General features: G+C 41.3%; 1 protein-coding gene across 1 annotated transcript in view; it reads left to right on the forward strand.

The window, feature by feature from the left end:
• The first annotated feature begins 653 nt into the window (after window positions 1-653).
• Window positions 654-16,656, forward strand: part of cacna1aa (calcium channel, voltage-dependent, P/Q type, alpha 1A subunit, a) — a 68,563-nt gene continuing 52,560 nt past the window's right edge. The window contains exons 1-3 of the mRNA XM_068336029.1: window positions 654-1,397; window positions 14,904-15,009; window positions 15,283-15,422. Coding sequence (XP_068192130.1) covers window positions 1,066-1,397; window positions 14,904-15,009; window positions 15,283-15,422 — 578 coding nt within the window. The 5' untranslated portion in view covers window positions 654-1,065. The remainder of the gene's footprint in view (window positions 1,398-14,903; window positions 15,010-15,282; window positions 15,423-16,656) is intronic.

The following is a 16,656-nucleotide window of genomic DNA, read 5'->3' on the forward strand; positions in this document are numbered from 1 at the left end:
TACCACGACCAGCCGAACCAAGATCATGAGAGGGTGCAAGACGGCGGAGAAGCGGCCGTCATACCCTTGTCTTTGACGACACCGTCCTTGCGTCCCTTACTCAGTCCCCGAATGGTCTCGCAGGTGACAAGAGAGAAAATGGTTGTTCCAACGAGGGAAGATTCATTCGGATTCGTTCGAGAAAATTGCTTCATCTACAACGCTCGACAGCAATGACGCCGACATTTCAAAGGAAAACGGTATTTTTTTCTGTATTTCTTGTGAACTCTCAATTAATGCGCATTGATACAAATGCCACAATTTCCCTGGTCTAGAGGCTTGTCAGGGCGCACTGGTAAAAAAAAAAAAAATTGGAGCCATATATTTGCCATACACTGTGCCAAATATTGCGGATGTTTCAAAAATAAAATAAATAAATAATGGCTTTTCCATTTTCAATGAAATTTAAAATCGAGAGCACAAGCTTCTCCAAAATGCCATGTTGATCGCCGCTGACACCCGTAGTATTGGCTTGTTAATTGCTTTCAGATTTATTTTTCACAATCTGTTTCGCTGAGGCCTGTGTGAAATAGGAGGCGTTTTAGATGATCATGCATGCTCTGGTGAAAGTAAAGAAATAAATGGCCCGGAAAGGTGCATTAGGCTTGTGGTGCGCTCTGATGTAGGCATGAACCATGGAGAACACGAAACGCTAACTCGCTACAGTCTACCCAGGATTTCATGTTGGGGGAGAAACCTGCTTTAAATGGACACGAGAACGAAGACGGAGACACCCCACAGCTCGACCCCACGGTGTAACCATTCAGCAGAACCACCACACATTTAATCTCCTCACAGAGACAGCAGAGACGCATAGAGAAGAGACTGTGGATGGGCAGCCCCGTCTGCTGAAACCAGCATAGAACCGCTGGCCCGCTGCAGGTGCTCAGCAGACGCTTACAAGACAACCCGTTGTGCATATGAGACGTTTTGATCCAGATGGGATGTAATGTTGTGTGGCTGCACAGCTGAGCATTGGTCTCCTTCTCCGCTGCTTCGTGAAGATTGGCTTTCGGTGTCCGTAGAATGGCGCGGTTCGGAGATGAGGCACCGGGCAGGTATGGTGGGGGGCCCGGCGGAGGTGGAATGGGTGGCCGCGGTGGTAGCAGGCAAGGAGGACCCCACGGACACGGTCACGGGCACGGACATGGACATGGACACGGACACGGCCACGGTCCACCTGGAGGGCCCGGGGCCCAGAGAATGTATAAGCAGTCTATGGCGCAGAGAGCCCGGACTATGGCTCTCTATAACCCCATTCCAGTGCGCCAGAACTGCTTCACAGTCAATCGTTCGTTGTTCATTTTCAGTGAGGATAACTTCGTCAGAAAGTACGCCAAAAAGATCACCGAATGGCCATATCCTTTCCCGCTGCTGTGTACAGTGAGTAAAAAGTGCCACCGAGGCCTTTTCCCAGAGCCAGGTAGGCCAGAGCGCAGACATCTGTGGGAGGGGATGGCTCACGTTTTTATCATTCCACGAGTTGCAGACTTTTAACGACAACGTGTAGCAGGTAAATAAATCAACACGAGTTTTTGACAGGTAGACAAATTAAATTGCGGGTATTTCGTTATTTAATAAGGAAGCGAGGGCATGCTCCGTGTATGATGCTGCTGATCACGACCAATCACATTTGTTATAGCAGTAGGAGAAGCGCGGGACTTGGCTGATGTATGATTCTCTCTTAAAGTGTGTGTGTGTGTGTGTGTGTGTGTGTGTGTGTGTGTGTGTGTGTGTGTGTGTGTGTGTGTGTGTGTGTGTGTGTGTGAGTGAGTGTGTGTGTGTGTGTGTACGCGCGCGCGCGCGCGTGTGTGGATGGAGGAGTGGGGGTGTCTAGGGGGCGCTGCTGATTGCTGATGTCAGCATGTGCCGGAGAATGGTTGAAGAGACATGGAAATAAGCAGCTATGACTGTGTGTGTGTGTGTGTGTGTGTGTGTGTGTGTGTGTGTGTGTGTGTGTGTGTGTGTGTGTGTGTGTGTGTGTGTTTGTGTTTACATTGATGCGCACCTAAGCTCTAGTATCAGCAAGATGCAGGTGTCTTTCTAGGTAATGTGTGTGTACGTGTGTGTGTGTGTGTGTGTGTGTGTGTGAGAGAGAGAGAGAGAGAGAGAGAGAGAGAGAGAGAGAGAGAGAGAAGGCGAGAGATCGAGAAAGGTAGAAGGTTATTAATTTAGCAGGTGTAACTAAATGGTTATCACAATTTTAAATTGTGCATGTGTGTGATGTGTGTCTGTGACTGTGTTTGTACTACACCCATTGGAGTGTGACGGTGTTAAATTTCCAGCATTTCCATCTTTTAAGAAAGCAGCATATAGTATATTGCACCATTCGAAAGAGAAAAATGAGCAGTTACCATTTTAATTTTCAGCATTTGTTTATGTGTATGTTGACTTGCAGGTATGATAATATCTAATAAGGTATAAAACAAATACTGTATATATTGTATGTTATGTTATAATTTAAATCCGAAATAACGTTTCTGAGGTCGAGGCAAGAAGGGAAATTGGAGTAATGATTGCATTGATCCAGGCTGATGTTTGAGCCATGACATAACTACACACACTAATTGGACACACACTAACTAGTGATATGCAGGATCTACTCACACGGCTTATGTATCACATCTATTCACCATCAAAGTGACAGATATGTGTGTTGGTGAACAAGACAGGTGTGTGTGCAGGAAATCATTGTTTGCTTGAAACTAGTCACTTGTACTTTAGGTACTTGTATACTTATTTGTCACTCAAGTTAAAATAGTTTCTTGTGAAAATAATGCATTCTATCAATACCCTTACCCAAGTACAAAAGTACTTTGAGGAGTACCTGAAATATACAGTAAAAGTAAATAGGAGTCATTTTTCTTTTTGCTGGTTTAGTAAAATCCAACTGAATCTCATGTCATTTAAATATATTAATGCATCAATAGCAATAGTTTTAGTGTGTGTGTGTGTGTGTGTGTGTGTGTGTGTGTGTGTGTGTGTGTGTGTGTGTGTGTGTAAATAAGCAAAGTGAATGAGTTTTTGTTCCTGTCACAGCATAAACAAGTTGACAAGCAACAGTGGAGACCCTGCCAAAAAAATAAATAATCAACTCAATAAATAAGTAAAGTATTAATATGAATACTCAGTGAAGACTGCCCACCAGAATTATTATAGTGCCTGAAGCAAAAGTAATCAAAGACGCAAAAGAATCATCTCTGTACCAACATCGCTGGAATTAGTGTAGTCCTTTACATATAATAATTAAACACAACATTCATTAGTGTGGCAGTAACCTATGACAGATGAATGATTTGGCAGTAATCCAAAAAATGGTCCCCAGAGTTGCTCAGATTCCCTCTTCTTGTTGGGTTTGTGTCATTGCAGTTTTTCCATTTGTGTGATAGGGAACATGTCTGTAAACCATTGTTTGAAACTTGATGGGGTAGTGGATTTCCAGGTCAGAAAATAATATCAGGAAATATTTATATGCATTATGCATGGAAAACGAAATACTCAAGTAAGGACAAGGTGTCTGAAAAATCTACTTAAGAACAGTAGTTAGGTAATTGTAGAAGAAGAGGTATACTTTATTAATCCCCGCAAGGGGAAATTACATATTCACTCAGGTATATACATTTTTGTGTTAGTTTATCAGTCATTGTATACAGGCCCGTGAAACACAGCACACAAGGGGGCCTGTAAGCATGCAGTTAATATACAACATCAAACTACACACATCGGGAGGCAGAGTGATGGGCAGCGGCTTTCGGAACGCACCCCAATTGAGCAGCTTGTAGGGGGGACGGCGCCATGCTCAAGGGCGCCTCGGCAGTGGCTGGGAGGTGAGCTGACACCTCCCACCGTCAGCTCATACTCCAGTGATATCCTGGCAGGGGCGGGATCCGAGCGGGATGGCTGGGGCGATCTGTCTACAAGACATCTGCTCTACCACTGAGCCACTGCAGCCACTTGTGTTCCTTACATACAAGGAACAGTTTGACTGTTGAAGACATGGGATCAACGTCTCATTTTGTAAAAAGATGCTGACCATAAATATCTACAAAGAAAAAAGAAACTAAACTTTGTATTGACTGCGAAAAAATATTTTCACAGATTATAACTTTGACTTGATCTAGGATGTCTAGTTCTTAGGTTTTCATTTTACTCTCATTTTAAAAAAAGAGACTAAACAGGATCTCATTAAGTTAAAGTTCACAGTGACTTTTTAGTAAATGGCCATTTGCTGTGGACCATTTTTCAGAAGACGTCTCGACATGTCACTGTAGAAATAGCACATAATTCCCTTTAGCTGCTTCAAGGTCTTGGTGATGTGTGTGTAGACTCATTGTCACACTGATGGCTTACTGGAACACATGAATAACTTACAGCTATTGCTGATGTCATCACCTGGTTTCCATACGGTCAACAGAAGTCTGGTCAGGAGAAAGGGCTGTGCTTCACTGCACAGACTTCCTGTACCTGGTCTCTCATAGCTTTAAACATCTTTTAATGAGTGCACAATTTTGTCCTCATTACAGATATTTTTTCCTATTTCCAATATTGGATGCAGTCACATTGCATGATGGAGGTGGTAAAGATGATTCTGGTGGATGAAAGAAAACCTAATTAATAGGGTTGAAGTGCTCTAAATAGAAATGCAGGCTATCATAACTGTATACATGCAAGTACCACAATGTGTTTTGTATTTAGAAACCCTAAAGTCTAAGGTTAATTAATTCTTAAATCGTCTCAGAGCTCTAAATATTTTGGGGTTTTTTTCTAAATGTTTAGATAAAAGTATCCTCACACCTTGTTATCTGAACTTTCCGTTTCACAAAACTTGTGAGGTTGATCATTTTTATGTGATACTACGGTGTCTGTGCTCTGCCAATTCTTGTGAGTTGTTTTTCAAGTAGCTCAGTCTGTGATGCTTCAAAACCTGCTACAGCATATTTGCATTGTCTCCCCAAAAAAGCATGGAGGCACAAAATGAATCGTACAATCTACTGTAATCTAGCACAGCATATCTGTACTGTCACACACCTTTGTCAATCTTATAATGTTCAATATTTGTTGAGATTGTGTACGGGTGTTGTTTCAATTTACTGGTATTTGTGAAGCTCGGCTTTAGGGTTTTGGTGTTTATTGGATTGTTATAAATCGTGAGGTCTATGTAGTGAAGCATTATATGCTTCTCTCGAGAGAATGCTAGCTTTGAGGCAGAAATGATTTTGTGTAGCTTAATGAAGGAAAGCTAACCAAGCTGAGGCTAATGAGACTAAAATGTCACGTCAAGATTTTCATAAGCCTCAGTCTTGAAGTCAGTCAAAGCACTTTCAGCAATAAATTTCATCAATAATCAGATATTAAGACATGTATTTCTTAAGGTTTAAGTACACCAGCTTCTCCATTATATATGTGTATTGTTCTTTTACTGGATTATAGTTCAAATGATCCAGTTTCTAATATTTTAGATAGCCGAGGAAGGAGGTGGAGTGACAATGCCATTATCAATCCTAAGTTCATCTCAGGTAACTCCATACTCCACTGCATCACTGTTGACTGTGTCAAGATGCCCGGCATCTCATCAGCTGATGTGCTCTCATGCATGTTTAATCAATGCCAGACCAAAAAAACAACAGAAGTCAAATGTAGTAAGGTAGTTGTTAATGAAACCGACAGATCGTAATGAGAGAAAATGTATATCCGCATGAGTGAAGGTAGATTTTGAATCTGGAAATTAGATGTTCCTTCAAAGTATAACGTTTGAACAGCTGTCTTTAATTGCAAAAGGTCATAAGTGTAAGGGATTCATTAGAACTCACAGTCTGCAGTTGAAATTCATTAATTGGATTAAAATTTCTGTTTCTTTAGAACCTACACAGACATGGCAGAGCAACCAAACTCTGCACAGAAATGTCCCAGGTGGAATTGAACCTAGGAACTGTTGTTCTTGTTTTGAGGAAACAGCGTGACCCACTGTGCCACCCGTTCTGCCCCTGAAAAAAATCAGGGGCAAATAAATATAAGAGGAAAAAATATACTGTGCTATGAGTTCAACTCAAGAACTACTGCGCAGAAGATACTGTATATTATGCAACATAAATAGCGATAATGTTGTTGTACTTGCATAAATGTGAAAAAATGTAAAGCAAGTAGGGATCTACTTTGGAGTAGAATGATTTGACATGTTTCCGTTCCCAAAATAACATTCCAAAATTTTTAATTATCAATTAGTTCTACTGGGATTATGTATGATGTTTGCCTTATCCCAATAGTGAATTAGCTCCACAAACATAATATCCATCTTTTGTTTGAAAACTGCTTCTGCTGCCCATTATGGGATTTTGTTATCCAATGAAATAAAGCTCTGAATGCAATTTGAAAAGATTCATATTAAAGTTAGCAGTCGGTTACTTAACCTTGCATTCTGAAGAAGAATTCAGATGCACCATGTGACCATTACAATGATGCCACCATTACAATTCTGATGTGCTCAGAAATAGCACACCTTGTTACATACTCAGCTTATTAATAAAATCGTCATGAGCAGTCATACTAACCTTTGACCTTAAATGGCCATTTGACTTTGTCTATTCCATATCAGATGTTGTGTTGGACTTATAGCAAAGTCTTACGTATCTGCTTTTTACAGTTGTGCATTACACATCTTTATAAGGCACTATATTCGGCACCAGTGAGAATATATAAATACAAAAAGACATGTACCCATATTCACCCAGTCCCTCATACACAACACACACCATAGGGTAATGTCTGCGTCATCAGCAAACGTGTCTCCTCCTGCTGTTGTAAATACAGAAGCAAGCAGTGTCGTACATCATCTGGATATCTATAGCAACAATCAGTTCAATTTGAAATATAGTACAAGTAATGTGTCTGTAGTAAACCAGGATGAATAAAGGAGTTCATCTTTGAGCATGTGGGCAGGTATTGTTTTTTCCCCCTCTACTATAGGTTTTATGTTGTTTGTATTGTGTGTACTTCTGAGTAGTATTGCTTTCATCTTCTACTTCTATATCTGATCCCACATGACCCAGAATCAATGAGATATCAAATAACTGATCAAGAACAGTGTACTTAATCTCTTTGCTGAGCGGTGTCACTGAGCAGTAAACCTTCCTCTCCGTTCTCATCAATGCCTTCATTTATTTTGCAGGAAAAACTAAAACACACATTGGAAATTTGTGATGTTTGCAAAATGTGCCCAACATTTGAGCAGGTCACCATGGAGAATAATGAGATCTGGCCCCGCCTTTACAAATATGTGCGTCAGGTCAAGGGACACATTAATTTATGTGGGGATGTTAAAAACAGAAAAGGCAGAAAGTGATGGAGAGGGACTAGGGAGGTTTAGCGTAGATGGAGAGAGTCAGTGATATAAGTTCACAATACAGCTCACAACAACACAATAAAATTCACTGCAGAATCTAAATAATTTATTGGCCTATCTCCAGCTTGCAACTGTTAGCTGATAACTACACAGACTTAGGGTTAGGGTGTTTACACACCGGGAGGTGAAAGACAAAGAAATGAGACTCTTGGGCTGGCCAGCTTCATGATGCATCTGTATCCACACTCACACACGCACTTTTTTCACTTACACAACCTCGCATTGACTTGGATTTAAGCCTTATAGCAAAACAGTCACATGTTCAGCTGCCAATCATCACCCAAAATCTTAACCAGGCTGTCTTCTCCCTCTAATTTGCTTCTCCTGCTTTTGTGATTAAAGTGTTTTCAGTTTTGAGGGATATATTGTAGAACATTCTGACCAATTTTAATGTAATTTGATTTGTGCAGATTGATGGGAAATGTAAAATACCCAGAATTCACTACCCAGAATGCACTACCTGATATTACATTTATTTTTTCTCAAGTAACAGAAACTAAGCAAATAATTGTACTCTTTACTCTTTAGCTAACCTGGACAAGTACGGGCAGAAAATTCAAATCCGACAGGCAGAAGACTTCATCAAAACTGTGAAAAGCAATAAACGCCTAATCCTCACAAAAGAATTACATGCTAGTCTCATTCAAGTGGCACTCAGGTCGCAAACAGTTCACAACATGACAGTCTGACAAGGTGAACTCAAAAGGCAGGATTTAAATACTCAACCAATCAACATAGAATTGCAGACACGACAACAAAGAAAATGAAGGGAACAGTGAAGAGACAGGAAGTTGCCCAAAAAAGGACACGGGCGTGACTCCTGGCACATGAAATACACTAAAACAAACAAAGTCCAGAATTGTCACACTAGAGCAGATAGAGGGAGGCAAAAACAACAATCCAGATGAGAATCCTGACAGGAATATTCCCACATCAGTGTAATTTTTAATGGGCATATTCTTGGTTCATCCATCCACCCATCCATCCAACATCCATCCATCCATCCATCCATCTATCCGTCCATCCATCCATCCATCCATCCATCCATCCATCCATCCATCCATCCATCCATCCACTAAGCACGGTATTTCAGACTTCCATCTCCAGCATACTGATGCATTCACAGACCAGAAGATTCACCCAATAAGGTCTGGCTCTACCACACTCTTCCCATAAAAACACCACAGGTAGGACCCAAAGAGGCGTACTAACAAGATGGTAAACTACCTCAACTGGCTTCTTTTGTTGTAAATGGAGAGCTTTCCCATCAGGTTCAGCTCCCTCTTCATCACAGTGGTCAGAAACAGTGCCTTCATTACTGCTGACGCTGCTCATCAATATGACCATCAGACCTTTATGTGGTATTCACACTCAGCTGAAACCCACTCCAGTGCAAGATGAAGATAGAGGACTGATGAAGCCAACAGGACCATGTTCGTCTGAGGGTCCCGTACCAGAATCACTCCTCCACCCAAAAAGGTCTTGAGATCCTGTCAACAAACATCACAAACAGGATTAGTTTTACAGGAAATTTATCTTCATCTTTCAACGTAAAGTGGCGTTAGCACATACCTTTTGATCAGATAACGTTTCTACAAATGTATGTACCCGTGTACTCTTTCTACATACAGATTCCTACACATGCACATGAGATCCCAATACATTAAATCTGGACTTCTGTCCCAAGAATTCAAAACATAAACTTTGGGGTTACAACAGGAAATAAGGTCTTTTATGAGGATTTTACGCAGGTACTATAAATAATCACAATCCCTGGTTTTAAAGGGTTATTATTACATGTGCTTCTGATGTGCAGAGCAGTCTAAATGATATCTCAAAGCCTTCTTTGTGCTAACTCATATCTTGCATATCCTACTGTCATTGATGCCGCTGTCAAAAATTTTAAATTGACTGGCTGAGACCACTGCAGTAACATGATTCAAGCTTCGTTCCAAGTATTTCCCATTAGCCTAGTTCACTACTTACATAGGGGACAGTCTTGATGAACCACATTGTAAATTGATTATCAGCAATACCACTGTCTACCACTTTGATCTGGCTGTTGATACACAGCAGATGACTGAAAAATATCTAAAAAATTAAATAATGGAAGTAAAAGTACGAAAACACTTCTCTTTAGCATCTTGAGTATAATACTATTAACACTTTAATCAATAGCTGTTGGCAAAATTCACCAGCACCAATGCCTCTGGCAGAATTGACATGTACAGATGTTTTATGCAATCTTAGGGTGTTGTTATATCATTTTCAAAAGGACATTGCCTTTAAAAATCTCTTGTCTAATGTCTTACATTGGGAGCAGTCAGTGGTTGCAACACTCATTCATTCTCTATAACCACTTACCCATTGTGGAGTTGAGGTCACCTGAAGCTTTTCCCATCTGGCAATGGGCAAGAGGTATACTTTTCATCACGCTGCTGACACACTGATATCCACAGTCATTCACACTCACATTCATTCTTACATAGAGTCATCAATTCACCTCTATTGCATATCTTGGGACATTTTTGAGCCCTCCAGAGGAAACCCACCCAGACATAGAGACACAGAATGCCAGAAAGGCCCAGATGTGGATTTGAACCCAACACCTTTTTGGTCTGTGGTGACAGTGTTAACCACTGCAGCACAAAAACTGCAACAGAGTGGTGAGATAAAGAGATCACTGTGTCAGATTCATGTCGTTTTCCAGTTAACATTATAGGACACAGATAATTCTTTCCTTACAAGTAAAAACCTCAAAGTAAGTGTAGAATGAGAGTCAACTGTGCACGTTTTGAACCCCATGACGAAAACGTACTGACAGTAACCTGACAGGCCAGTTAACAAAAGCAGATTGAAGCTTAACAAGAATCTGATATATATTTTCAAAAATCATACTGGGTTTACAATGCAGACGTAGCTTCTGTTCAATACAAATTGCTATAAGCACATCCAGCATATACGCACTGAATATGATGAATATGATATTGTATTTACGTCTTCTTCTTTTTTTTGTCTCTTTTTCTCTGCTTTCCCTCTGCATTTTTCTCATTCCATTTTCTGTCTCTGTTAAATTATTCAGTTTCAGTTGCAGGCTCATTCTCATATGTGCGAGTGTGTGTGTGTCTGTGTGTGTGTGTGTGTGTGTGTGTGTGTGTGTGTGTGTGTGTGTGTGTGTGTGTGTGTGTGTGTGTGTGATTGTGAGGGAAGGGGTCCGCACTGACGTGGAGCTGAGCTATTTTTGGGATTTGGAATACGTGAAGAGAGAGAAACAGAGAGAGTGGGAGTCTGTGATGGATTGATTTTTTTCTTCCTGTGTTCTTTAGTCATGTGCCGTGGCTGTTACTAGACAAACCTTGCTGGAAACCTGCATTCTTCCTGCAGGGTGTGCAGGCACATGCCCCCCCCCCCACACACAGACACATACACACACACACACACACACACACACACACACACACACACACACACACACACACACACACACACACACACACACTCACACACGATTACAAACACACAAGTACATGAACAGAACGGCAGGAGATGCAGGCATACTGCTAAATCAGCAGGTTTCGTGTAAACATGCAAACGTAAGCTCAAACAGTCCTAAAACACCTGCGTCGTCTTCTGAAGATTCAGCTAACATAAAAGATGTCACATACTACGCTTATATTCTGTACACATCTTACCACAAGCACACACACAGACACACACACACACACACACACACACACACACACACACACACACACACACACACACACACACACACTCCACTGTCAGCATCTTGTACAACGTGACAACTGGGTTGTATGTGGGTTGTGTGGGAGAGGAGAGCTGAAACAGAGATACAACAAATACGGTATGAAATAAACAAGCAGGAGGAGATGTGGGCAACTGTAAGGAATTTGCATGCTAATTGATGCTAATATGGACTGAGAGAGGTCAAGCAGAGCTAAATGGGCCTTCAATCACTTTCACTATTTGGCAACATTGCCAAAAATGGTGCCAAATTGGATGACTAGAATCATAAATGATGAATCATCACATTTCGTAGCAATGAGCCATCAGTTTCTATTTTCTCTTCATACCATGCTTTGTGTTTATTGTCTTGCTTTTGTTCCTGGTTTTGAATGCAAAACAAAAAGTCATCCATTTTTTTATCGACCCACGTGACAATTGAGACCATGTTCTTGCTATGGAAAGCCTCTAGGGAGAAGCAAACAAGATGAATCAAGCACATTTTGGAATGAAAACATATTGCAATTATTAATTATCATGTAACCTTTGTATTAAGTGTGTTTCACTTGGCTCAAAAACAGAATCACTTTTTAATTTAAAGTCACTTTCACATTTTGGCTGGAGCTTGCAAAAACAAGTCAATATAATTTACATTAGTTCATATTTTACAAATTTGGCAAAATCTGAAAACATGACACTGTTTGAAATAGGAATAGATACTTAAACTGCAATTCTTGATTCTATTTAAAATGTAAAGATGCTGAGATAGAAGGAAGCACTTCTACCACGTTCTTAACTCTCTTGGCAGCTGATTATCGGTATAATTACATAGGTTTCAACCATAGTGCTCAATCCCAGTAATTTTATCAAATCAGTGCTTCTGAGGGAAATGTGACAAGAAAATAAAGTAATCATTCCTGCCAGTGCGCTGCTGCATAATGCAAGAGTACAAGAGAGGGAATGGAAGGAAAGGGAAAGGGAAAGGGAAAAGAAAGGGAAATATGTAATATAAATCAAACAGTTTGTACTTATTTTTAATCTCTCGTCCTGCATTTCCATTATTTCTTAAAGATTCTTAACACTAAGATAGAACTTTGTTGATAACAAAGATTGTGTTTCTGATGAATACATTTGAGAGGTGTGTCAATATATGGGAGAATGTAAAAGGCTGCATCGATTTACACAGCGCTGTGTGTCGGTTTCACTTGTACATACACTCATACATACTGTATGTGACAGTATGATGTATAGTCTCCCACCCACTCCCTTCCTTTTGCTCCCCCTCCTATTAAGTGTGTGCGTGTGTGTGTGTGTCTGTGCGTGCGTGCGTGCGTGTGTGTGTGTGTTCTTTCACTAACCTACTTTCAGCAGGGCATACATATTGCTCAGGAGAAGAAAATACTGCAATACTTTCACACCCTTCTGTCATTCCTGTCCTGTCCCATTCCTGTCCCAACCGTCCTTTCCTCTTTATGGCCTTCTCTCTTCCTCTTCCTCGTTGTTTCCCTCCATCTTTCATGCCATCTCCCCTCTATCGTTCTGTCTTTCCTGGTGTTTTGTCTTTATTTTAATCCGCTCTATATTTCCCGCCTATCCAAGCTTTTCTTTATACCCTCTAACGGTCTTGTCTCTCAGTCGCCCCTTTTGCGTTTGCTGATGCGGCATCTCATTCGTTATTGAATAGAGATGGCATGGCAGGGATGGGGATGATTGATGACAGAAAGGTGGACTGAGGAGAGATGTGGGAATGTTGGAGGGATGGAGAAACAAGTGGAAAAAGATGAGAGAGGCAGAAAAATGAGGGGGGAATGAGAGTGAGATAGAAGAATGAAAGAGGGGCAGTTAATATTGCAGCAGACAAGTATGTGAGAGGAGTAGAGAGGGGAGGTTGAACGGGGCAGGTAGAGGGAAAAATATATCAGCAAGGAACAGACACAGGCTTTACTGAGGAGGAGGAGAGGATGATAGAACGTAAGAGGACATGAGGACTGGATGGATCAGGGAAGGTGTTAAGAAGATGCTAGTGTGTGTGTGTGTGTGTGTGTGTGTGTGGCTGTGTGTGCGTGTGTGTGTGTGTGTGTGTGTGTGTGGCCATGTGTGTGTGTGTGTGTGTGTGTGTGTGAGAGAGAGAGAGAGAGCGAGAGAGGGAGAGATCTAGGGGCTCCAGTGGTTCACTTTGAAGGCCTCACTTCCCTATTCTTGTCAAAACATCTCCTGCATGACCTGCTGCCGATCGTACCACAGGCGCACGGCTAGGAGGGAATACAACACATTTTGCACTTTTGTCCCTAGATTCCTATATCAGTCTTTTCCCTCTCTCTCCCCCTCATGGCCTTGCTTGATCTCACTTCTTCTCTCTCTTTCCTACTTTGAGTCAATGACCCCCCCCCCCCTTGATTCATACGCATCCATATATCAATCTATACACTCTCAAATGTATACGTGCAGTCATTATTAGGGGCAGGGAGGATTATTGAGTGGCACTTTGGGTGTTGTGTACCTGATAAAAACAATGGCAATCACAAACGCACACACACACACGCGCACACACACACACACACACACACACACACACACACACACACACACACACACACACACACACACACACACACACACACACACACTGTGGTCTTGAATTAGATGGAGAACCACACCTGATGATGACAGCGAGCAAACATACGTATGTGCACACAATGGTCTCCACACATGCATGCAGACATGTACATGTAACAGACAGGTTTCATGGTAGTTTTCATGAGAAACATCCTGTACCTGTCATACCTCCTTCTCCCAAAAGAAGGACACAAGAATGGTTTAGGTGGAGAGAAGGAGCAGGTTTGTTTAAATCAGTTTGAAAATACAATTTCATCAGTCATGAGTAAATCAGTCATGATGATGCTACATTTTATCTCTGAAATACACACAATCATGCTGATTCTGAAAGTTACACTCCTCTTTTTTTCCCTTGTTCCAATATCTCATCTTCTTCCCTAATCTTTCTCAAATCACTCATTTATCTCCTTCACACATTTGCACTTCGATTCTCTCTCTCTTCATTCGGAACTATTCATCTTGTGACCTTAATAAGGCAGGGGGATTGATTTAAGAAGACACCGTCAGTGTGTGTGTGTGTGTGTGTGTGTGTGTGTGTGTGTGTGTGTGTGTGTGTGTGTGTGTTTGTGTGAATGATTGTGTGTGTTAGAGAGACAGAGAAAGAGAGAGGCAAAGACAAAGATACTGACAAACACAATTAGATGTACCCACGCGATGCTTCGCCGTCTTCAGTTGTCGCTCTTGCCCTCCGTCAGAGAGTGGGTCCTTAGATGTTACATACATGGAGCCAAATGGTGATGTCACACTAAATCTCATCCGTTGTTGAGGCGTGCTGCTACACACTAACACTGTCATGTGTGTATGTGTGTGTGTGTGTGTGTGTGTGTGTTTGTGTATGTTTTTTTTCTCTCTGTGGGTGGTGTTACCAGAACGTACACTCATTATGAAGACTGTGTGTCTTTTGACATGGAGTGATGATATTATCTAATCAGATACATGTTTTTAGGGGACTTTTAGCTTAACTAAGGACCAGCAACTGCAAATGTTGTAATGTTATCATAAAATGTTCAAATCTCTTGTTTTGTCTTGCTCATATAATATGGCATAGAAAGTGTGCAGATTTGTGTTCAAAGAAACTTTTTTTTCCTTAACCTGCTGTCCTCACTCCATTTGAGTGGATGATTCTAGCTACCATCATTGCCAATTGCATTGTCCTGGCTCTGGAACAACATTTGCCTGACGGAGACAAGACACCACTATCTGAGCGTCTGGTAAGTTTAGCAGACATAACACACTATGTGAGTATGTCCACCATATGCAAACATGAGTGTTCCATAAGCAGAAAATTGACACAGTAGTTTTAAAAGGAATATGCTCAAGGATCAAATTAAAAATGACACATGCAGCTTTTGCAAATACACTCATTCTCTTCCAAAAAAAAAGGTGCTCGGTGGTGACATATTTATGAAAAACTTTTCTATACTTCCTCTAACCTCTTTTCTCTACATCCTCTTTCCTCTTCCCTGCTCTTCTTTCTGCTCCAGGATGATACAGAGCCGTACTTCATTGGAATCTTCTGTTTTGAGTCTGGAATAAAGATCCTGGCACTTGGTTTCGCCTTCCATAAGAACTCCTACCTGAGAAACGGGTGGAATGTCATGGACTTTGTGGTGGTGCTCACTGGGTGAGTGGCAAGAACGTAAAGCCATGCACAAGGACATCCCTGCATGAACTGTCAAAAGCACACAGCCATGAAAACACAGTTCAAGATTTGGTTGCATTTTCTTCTCCGATTCATTCAGGTTGAACTGGCTAGAATGAACTGGTTTGCCGTGTGGTTTAGTGTGTGTTTGCACAAGTGTGTTTGTGAGTGTCCTTTGCCCTAATGAATGGCTCCATTCTTAGCAAAGCAGCAGTCAGATCACAGAGCAGAACTGCAGGCAGCCAGTACCCTGGGTAGGGAACAAATGTCACCACAATATACACAGGAGGAGGGGGTGGTGTAACAGAGGGTACAGCCATTGGAGAGAAGGTATGAAGAGAGGATGTAAGAAAATATATTGGTGGGTGGTTGTTGGCTCATATGGAGAGAGGCAAAGGGAAAATGAACAAAGAAATGAGAGGCTCAAGATTGAGATGCAAATCACCATAAAGAAAAAGAAAAAAAGGTAAATAATTACCTCACTTAAAAATCTTTCTCTGTGGCTGCCATGATAGTTCATTTTAACAGCAAGTATGATGGTGAATGCAGGGGTAGAATGGGATCCAGTCTTTGAGGTGTGACATAGAGCCATCAACAGTATTGATTATTTAATTGACAAGGAGAATGTGCACTGATGAGTCCATTTCAGATGGATTTAATGTCTGTCAATCCATCCATCTGTCCATCCATCCATCCATCCATCCATCCATCCATCTATCCATCCATCCATCCATCCATCCATCCATCCATCCATCCATCCATCCATCTATCCATCCATCCATCCATCCATCCATGCAGTTGCTAAATGAAAGTCCTTTACATAGACAACTCTTCATCATGTTCGGATCTGTTGACAATAAAATGTTCATGTAACTGAGATGAATGTGTTTACATGGATGATAAAGTGGTGTCAAGTGGAGAATCTTTATGTTAAGAATTGCACAAAGCTGTTGCTGGATGTCTTGTTTGAAATTTCAGTAATTCCACATTACACTGATTTTTAATTTTTTTAATGACATGGTGAAGTGAGGCTGTCATCGCAGAGGCTATCATGTGAGATTCAGTGTATTTGGACATGTTGGCATGAATTAATATGGGTTACATTAACTGTGTGCATCTCTGATGAGGCTGGCACAATGTCCTATGCTTTAATAAGAGCAGATATGAAGCCAAGCTTGAGTGCACGGCATGGAAGGAGTGACTGTACGGAAGGAGC

Source organism: Antennarius striatus, chromosome 16 (assembly GCF_040054535.1).
Source record: "Antennarius striatus isolate MH-2024 chromosome 16, ASM4005453v1, whole genome shotgun sequence".
Taxonomy (NCBI): Eukaryota; Metazoa; Chordata; class Actinopteri; order Lophiiformes; family Antennariidae; genus Antennarius; species Antennarius striatus.